The following is an 8,574-nucleotide window of genomic DNA, read 5'->3' on the forward strand; positions in this document are numbered from 1 at the left end:
CTATTGTAGTTTACTAGTATGTTTGTTTTGAACTATTACTGGCTTATAGAAAAGACTCAATTACCTACTGAGTTTAAGCATGCACTTTAGGAATTAAGTTTGATAAACAACAAACTAATATCTTTAAAAAGAGTTTTTGATTTGTTTTGATTACTTACAAAAGCATAAGAAATCCTTTAATGTGATGGTTATCACATATAAACATTTACACAATATCATTGTGTTCAACTTGTATTCCCCCCTTAAAAGCATTTAAAAACATTTAAAAGATTGATTACATGGGTATGAACTCACCTTATGTGGGTGATTCAATTGAAGATTCGCGTAAGGATGAGAAGTTCCACGAATGAATTCCCGAGACACAAACGAGTCCTAAATGACATATATAGGCTTGTAATTAGTGTTTAAAACAACTAACATGCAAGGAAACAACCTTAGGTACTAGGAAACACTTGTAATGAAGTGTTACAATCACATATGATTGTATGAAAGGAGTTTATGGCCACACAAGGGTGTGTTCACGGCCAAGGAGAGTTTACGGCCACACATGAAGTGTTTACGACCCTAGGTTTGATCCTTTGAAGGGTTTACGGCCAAGGAAGGATGGTTCACGGCCATGTCAAGATCCTTTGAAGGGTTTACGGCCAAGGAAGTATGGTTCACGGCCATGTCAAGATCCTTTGAAGGGTTTACGGCCCTCATGAAGGGTTTACGGCCGTAAACCCTTCAAGATCTTGAAGATGGTGATGAAAGGTGATGAATCAATGCTAGAACAAAGGGGTTGTTAAGCATGAACAAGTAAATGATGAGATGCTTACGTTTTGGGAGTGAAATGAGAGCTTTCACTTGATGATACTTGAGAGAGAAAGGGTAGTTCACGGCCAAGAGGAGGAGAAGTGAAGAAAAAATGGCAAAAACTCCTATATATGCTAAGAGTTCACGGCTAGAAGAGTGTTCACGGCCGTGAACCTCAAGTGTTGGATTTTCTGGTTCGAGTGCAGCCTTTTGATCTCTAGCTAATACTTCAAAACACTCAATCCATAAGTGTAATAGGCTTAGAACTCATTAGAATGACCCTTAACAAGGCTAAAAGGCAATAGAATTAAGTCTGACTTTTGGTTGATTGGATTCACTTTACAAGATAGAATTTACGGGTTGTCATAGCATATATGGGATTTTTCATAGTATGTGGTTATTATGTATGGTATGTGGTATCTTGGGGAACTCACTAAGATTTGTGCTTACGGTTTTCATCTTATGTTTCAGGTACTTCTGGTGCAAGGGGGAAGAGCTCGGGGTGATTGCAGAACACACACCATATTATTCCACGTTTTGTGATTTACTCTGATTTATGATGATGTACCGATACACTTTGTTCCACTTTGTTTTCATGATGATGATTTGAAATAAAGTTCTTATTAACTTAAAAATGAAAATTTTTGGTCTATATTTTTAAGACGTTACAATCCTTATGCTCGTGAGGGCAGCGGGTTGGTGATGACTTGTCAGGAAGTTAAGAGTATATTTAAGGTTTTTGGGAGGAATTAGTGATCAGTATGTTTTGAGTATTCTTTCAGCATGTTTTGGTGGTGTTCCTAGTTAGGAACCAGGGGTAGGTTCGACAAAACGATGATTATAAGTCTTAGGGTAAGGTTTCTGAAGAATAGACTACTGGGTTCCCGGTTTCGGGGAGTATAGTGACGAGGATGGTTTGTGCTTGTAGTTCTGAGAGTTCTCGGTTTGTGTTGTTTTCTATGGAAGTTGGGTCATACAGTTAAAGAGAGAAAGCAAATTTGTTGCGGTTGAGCATCTTCAGGTTAGTGGGTTGTTTGTTGACATTTGTGGGTTTTCGAGTGGTTTCTCGAGTTTTCTTTATAAGATGCCTTGATTTCGAAATGGTTAGAGGGAGTTTATGGAATATGTTAGTCTTGTTTCAGAAATCGCAATCGAGACGGATTTCAAGGATGAAATCCAGTTTAAGTGGGGGAGAGTTGTAATATCCTGTTTCGGGAAGTTTCTGATTTCAGGATTATAGATAATAAATGGATCAAGTAAAGGCCTTGGGCTTCAAGGGAATAGGGTTTAGATCCTATTAGATGTTGATAATATTGGTTAGGCGATCCAAGCCCGTGGTTTGTGTTGGAGTCAAAGGGTTAAACAGAAAAAGTGATATTTCGGACTTTTTGCATGAAATATGGATTTTTTTCAGGAAGTTTTTAGTCCAATATATCTAGATAATATTGTGGGGCTCTTCAATACCTTTTCGTGGATATAAAGATCGTCGAAAACGAAGTTGAAACAAAAAAGTTATGATCGTTTCAAGTTAGGAAGGTTTTGGGCTAAGTCGAGTACGTTGGGCGTACTAGGCAATGGATGATCGTGGGGGATCAACCTAGTACGCTGGGCGTACGCAATCAGAACCCAAAACCTAATTTCGGGATTATGAGCCCTATTTAAGCTCCTTAACATCCCCAAACTCTTATTTTTTTCAGCCTCCATCCTCTCTAACCCTAATATCAAAACCTTAGCCCCATTTGTGAGATCCTTGAGTTTTTTAAGTGCTTTGGAGTGTTCTTGGAGCATCTTGGAGAAGAAAGAGATCATAGGAGAAGTGTTGGTTGCATTGGAACTTGTAGATCCAGACCTTGTTCACCTTGATCTTTGAACAAGAGGTATAAAGCTTGAATCTTGATGATGCATTTGTTAGATCTAGCTAGTTTTGGATGTTATGAGCTTTTGGTCACTTTAGTGCATAAAGTTTAGATCTTGAAAGTTTGTAACCTTGTTATGGATAAAGTTGGAAACTTTATCCATCTAAATATCATTTTGATTCAGATCTAAATGTTGGAAACTTGGACTTAATGGATTAAGTAAGAAAGGCGTGCTTCTGGTCCCTGTGAAACTTAAAAGGCTAGATCTTGGTTGCTTGGACCATTCAAATGGATAAAGTTGGAAACTTTATCCATTATGGAGCTATTAGGAACCATAAAAATGTGATCTCGGTCCTTCCATGCAAGAGTTAAGATGTCTTAATGGATAAATAAGTTAGGGTTTTAGCTTTTGGACCTTGTATAGTCATAGAAAGTCATAAAGGTGGAAACTTTATGACTTAAGTCGATGTTTTGAGTCTAGATCTGAGCTCTGGACAAAAGGTTTAATGGATTAAGCACTAAAGGAAGGAATTATCTTGGACGTATGTACGTGGGGCGTACCTGAGGGTATTCCAGTTCGATGACTGATTAGACCCATTGCATATTGGTATTCTAGTCTGATAACTGACTGGGTCGAGGCATTCCAGTATGGTGACTAATTGGGCCAGGGGTAATCTAGCCCGATGGTTGTGGACTCCAAGGGTATTCCAGTCTGATGACTGATTGGACCCAGCATGCATGATTGTATATGTTATATGTTTGTATGGTGGTATTTTGGGGGAACTCACTAAGCTTCGTGATTACAGTTTGATTGTTATAAGGTTCCAGGTACTTCAGATGATCAGCGGAAAGCAAAGGCGTGAGCGTAGATATCCTTCGACAACATGTTTCTGGAAGATTTTGTGATACAATGATCTTGGGATATTTGTAGTTGATACTTGGTTTTGATATGGGTTTTGTTTGAAAACGATGATTTCTCGTAATTTAAAAATGAAAAATTTTACTGTGATTTTGGGTTGTTACAATTCAATTTGTCCCTTATAACACTAAACCACTACAAACAAGAATATCATAACACATTACATACATAGACCAAAATGCAAAACAAATGAATAATCCCCCTTGATAGTTTCTTCCTTCACTTTTTACTAACATAGAACAAAAAAAACCCAACTCATAACAAGAAAAAATTCAACACCATGCTTCCTTGTATTTTTTTTTTAGGTTTCTTCAAGGAAATATTTTGGTTGTAACAGACCTAGAATCCCAACAAGTGCCCTACGACACATAGGGGGTCAAACCAATTAATGAATCTACAACTTGATTGAGGTGTGGTCATGTGGAGCATGACCATAACCTCCTTTCAGGATTTAGGTATGTCCACAAGGTTACGACAATGACTAGCCTTCCACAAAAACACAAAACCATTTTCCGTCTGCTAGAAAGAGATAGGGAAGAAAAGAAAGGTTGAAAGGGTTGGGAATAAGAGAAATGATGAAATTGCTTGTCATCTAGGGAGGAAGACTTTAAACTAAGTTGATGAACGTTGGCATAGTGAAATGATGGATATACCCTCGTGTAAGGGCCACATTGACAAGACTAACATCTAAAATCGAAGGACATTGCAAAAAAGAACCAAATGTAGAAATTTTGGAAACCACATGGACCAAACGATATTTTTCATAGTTCTCAAAGTATTAAATCTGGTAAACCACAAGGACCAACTATGTGATTTCATCTTTAAATTATGACAAATATTATATTATATATAGTTGGTCAAAATTTAAAAGTGAATTTTTTTTATATAATTTTGTTTTGATTTGTCACTTTATTTTATTAGAACTTCAAAACTAACATTTTACCTTTTGAATTTTTTTATCTTTATTAAATTATCCTTATAGCTACAGTAAATGCTACTTTATATAATGGAAATAAAGAAAACATTGTTGCATTTAATTTAATATTTCATTTTCCTTTTAATAAATATATATACTAGTTGATTGTGGGTCTTTTTAACGGTAAGCAAAATACCATTAAACAAAATAAAAAGGCACAAACAAGGAGCTCAAACCAATTAAAAAAAAAACCTTTGAAATGGGAGACAACACCACCGAAGCCAATCTATCAACTTTAACATTAGTTCTATGCTTAATCCAATTAAAAGTGCACATACAACTTAAAAACATTAATGTGAAAAGATTAAAAGGGATTAACAAAAAACATGGCTATGGTCTTGAAACACATTTAATTCCTACGAAGCATGGCCAAATGTGATTGAAACCAAGATGTAGAAAAGTCAGAATCCAGATTTCATGAGAATCAAAACACATTACACATAACATCTTCCCAGAAGAAAAAAAAATACCATTTAACCAACAAATAACTAAGTCTAATCATTGGACAATTTGGGCTTATCAGGCATAATGAGACTTTCAATGCCTGGAGGAGGATCAAGTACATCTGCATAATCATCATCATCTTCTTCTTCTTCATCCATGGCAAGCTGTGCAAGAAACCTTGCACACTTGTTTTCTTCAGAAGTTATGGAACTGACAGTAATTTCGTTTTTCTTGACCAGCTTTAGGCAATCTAAGATTTTTGCCATCCAAACCGACGTTTTTGTATACATATCAGGTTTCTCAAGTGCTTTGAAAGCATCTAAAGAATCAGTTTCCAATGTGGTGTTTTGTAATCTTAAGCTATCAATTAAGTCGACTCCTTTTAAAATGGCCAATAATTCAGCTTCAATGCACATTGAACCAGTTCCAAGATGACCCTGTAAACCCTCTGATCCAGCACCCATTTTCGTCCCTCAAGATTCCTCCATATCCGCTTGATCCCTGGTCATCACTGCTAACACCACTTGTATTTAGCTTGTATGAACCTGCAATTCATAAAGAGTCTCAACTTTTCATTCACCCATTTTATCTAAAGAAAACTAATCTCAATGAAGATTGAAGAATACCACATACCCATTGAAGAACCCATATTTGGAAGTAGGTTAGCATACCTGAAGGTGATCAATGCATGAGATACGTCTTATAAAACAAGAGAGAGGCTTTTCGTTTTCCACGTTTTGTCCTTTCAGCTGCCTGTTAGGAGAGAGACGGAGAGACATTAAGACAATAATTACCCATGGTCATTTTGGTATTTTCCACGAAGTTATATGAAAATGCAATTAATAGTTCGTTTACTTCAGTAGCTTTTATCAAAATACAAAAGAGACCCACAATAAACTTCATACGTTCAAATTAATTAATTAAATAAGACCTTCCATATGCCTTGAGATATCTACCTATACATAATTGTTGAAGATGAACTACAATAATCAGACCACACAAAGCTACTAGTATGATCTAAACTATAACTACACTAATGACATTACATTTCAAAGTTGAAATGCAACCCACATTGTAGGATTTGCATTAAATATTAAAACATCATAGTGATTGTCCACAAGAGAGAGGGATAGGGATGTTTATTGGCTTTCCTCTGTCTCCACAATCCTGTTAACATAATCCAGATATCCCTGCCAAACACCCATAAATAACTAATGAATTCCAATTTTAGATTAGTATTCTTTAAGAATAACATCAACATGATAATGCTTTATTCTCCTGTTCAACAACCGTATTATATTATGAGTTTAAAAAAAAAAAAAAAAAAAAAAAAAAAAAAAAAAAGGCGTAATTTGAATACCTGCAGTATTCCAACAGCAGCAAATTTGTCGTTTATTGTTTTCGCTTCCACTGTGGAGAATTTCAGTGGCTCCAACAATAGATCCACATTCTGTTACCGACTCAATTTTCATTGTGACAACATTCAAAATTTCAAGAATAAGCCAACATTTGTGAGATAAATGACAAAAAAATAATAGATATATTGTTCAATAGAAAATAGGGGATGTGAATATTTTATTACACCTTTGACGTGAAGCACTCGTCCCAAAATGTATATCGAACACCTTCAAGTTTTCCCGTTTTACAAAGGCCGTCAATAAATATTTTCACTTGGGTAGCCTAACACAAGTGAACAAATTCAGTCATAAATTACACATGTGAATAAATTTTCTAGATTAAAAAACCCCTTACTTCTGGGCAGTTTCTTTGTCTATCATATGGGCACCCAACAATAAAAGCTGACAAAGACAGTTTTGATATCTGCACACAAAAACAAGAATAAAATAAACCCTCAGTTTACTCGATGATCCCAAATAAAGTAAAACAGTAGTCTTTATAATAACAAAAAGCTTACTCCCTTGTGACTATAATAAGGAGCAAAAGAGAGCATTTTGGTTGGGTTCAAACTAACCAGAAATTCAAAATCAATAGCCATCAAACCAATATTGCTTTTCTTCCTAACCAGGACACTGCAACATATGAAAACAACATACTCTATTATCTCATGCTCATGCATATTACAAGCAAGTATGAAACATAAATTGGAAGGAAGAGTGACTTTATAACCATAAAAAAGAAAGCCCAATCAATATAGAAGAAGCATTTATGAGAAACATGTTGATAGCATACCTCAAAGGTGAAGCAACTTTATTGTTAAAATCTGAAACCGCCAGGCCAACATACTTATCACCAACATCTAAACCAAGCAATCGCCCTCGTCCTACAGCAGGCGGCTTCAGCAACACCTGGTACAAACTCAGCGGCTTCATGTGCTTCATCTGTCAATCCATTATTCAAAAATTAGTTCTTTATATGCATCATGACGATGCATCCCCACCTCTGTGAAGAAAAAGAGGGGAAAAAAAAGGTATGCAATCTTTTCAAGCACTTACGGATTCTAAACTCTGACTACCTTGAAACAGATTTATTTAACTTGTTAAAATGGGGTATTCAGATGCAAAACAAAATCTGGTTTCTCACTTGCCATTATGTATTAGTAAGTTTTATCAATAACATTTGAAATCATATAAGGGGCACCAGTACCACTCTCTTTGACGAGAAGTACAAGGAGAAAATATGAAATCATATAAGACTGACCCCACCCCCCAGAAAATAGTTTACTTTTATGCAGCAGCAAAACCAAGCGAGGCATGTAAATTGTAAAGTAAGCCCAAGAGACCAGAACCACAAGAAGAAATTAAGCAAGCAAGCTAGACGGGAACTTGGTAACCAAGCTGAAATCAAATTAGCTGAGATCGAAACACCAAAATGTAGGTCAGGCATTTGTACAAACAGTTGGAGAGCATCAACGTTCAACAAACACAAGAACAAGAAGCAGAGGAGGGGCAGCAAAACATGAACGTGTCTATGACTATACTCCTTACCATCGATAGTGCAAGCTAAAAGAACATGAACAGGGAAAAGCCTTTTCGAGCTGCTGAATTCGGACAACAGATTCCCTTTCACGACTCCCGACTCGATTGCATACCTTTAAATCTTTCCTACAGGTTTTTTTTTAGAAAATAAATAAATTGTGTATTATATATTTATTATGTTTGCATACCTTAATACGCATGAAATCTATTCTTTGCGATATGAGAGACTTTCAAATATGCTGAATTTTCACTTTTCACCGAGAGAAAGATACGACGTGGACATAGTAATTAACAAGTATAACACCCGAAGAGAATGCCCTAATTAATTTGACCCTATAAAATATAGAGAAAATTACAAATATAACCAAAACATTTAATTACTTTGTAGAAAATAGCCAAAAAAAAACCCCAATTACAAAAATAGCCAGTAAAATCGCAGTAAAATCGCAGACGGATTAAGTCCATCTGTGATTTGACAAAGCCATCGGCGAACGTACAAGTCGCTAAAGCACATCCATGTTTTAGCGACTTGTACGTTTGCAGATGGACTGTTCCATCTGCTATTTGATATTCCATCTGCGATTTCACCTTTTTTGCAGCTATAAAAACGTAATTTTTTTTGTTTGTTTCATTTTTCACACTTTTTGT

At 35.9% G+C, this 8,574-nt stretch overlaps 1 protein-coding gene across 6 annotated transcripts; it reads right to left on the reverse strand.

The window, feature by feature from the left end:
- Window positions 1-4,873: 4,873 nt before the first annotated feature.
- LOC145165251 (uncharacterized) lies at window positions 4,874-8,215 on the reverse strand. Of its 6 annotated transcripts, XM_079083958.1 has the most exons (10): window positions 8,115-8,131; window positions 7,936-8,052; window positions 7,181-7,329; window positions 6,963-7,020; window positions 6,743-6,811; window positions 6,575-6,670; window positions 6,351-6,440; window positions 6,141-6,180; window positions 5,662-5,742; window positions 4,874-5,535 (listed from the first exon to the last, which is right to left on the reverse strand). In XM_079083958.1, the coding sequence occupies exons 2-9, from the start codon at window positions 7,936-7,938 to the stop codon at window positions 5,672-5,674; spliced, it is 576 nt and encodes a 191-aa protein (XP_078940084.1). In that variant the 5' UTR covers window positions 7,939-8,052; window positions 8,115-8,131; the 3' UTR covers window positions 4,874-5,535; window positions 5,662-5,671. The 6 variants fall into 6 exon arrangements, 4 of the variants coding, with proteins under 4 accessions (XP_078940084.1, XP_078940082.1, XP_078940083.1 ...); XR_013739989.1 differs by lacking the exon at window positions 7,936-8,052 and having other exon boundaries at window positions 5,662-5,743; window positions 6,062-6,180; window positions 8,115-8,213; XM_079083956.1 differs by lacking the exon at window positions 7,936-8,052 and having other exon boundaries at window positions 8,115-8,215.
- Between the last annotated feature and the right edge of the window lie 359 nt (window positions 8,216-8,574).

This window comes from Lactuca virosa, chromosome 3 (genome assembly GCF_052849685.1).
Source record: "Lactuca virosa cultivar CGN04683 chromosome 3, Lactuca_virosa_CGN04683_v6, whole genome shotgun sequence".
NCBI classification, from domain to species: domain Eukaryota; kingdom Viridiplantae; phylum Streptophyta; class Magnoliopsida; order Asterales; family Asteraceae; genus Lactuca; species Lactuca virosa.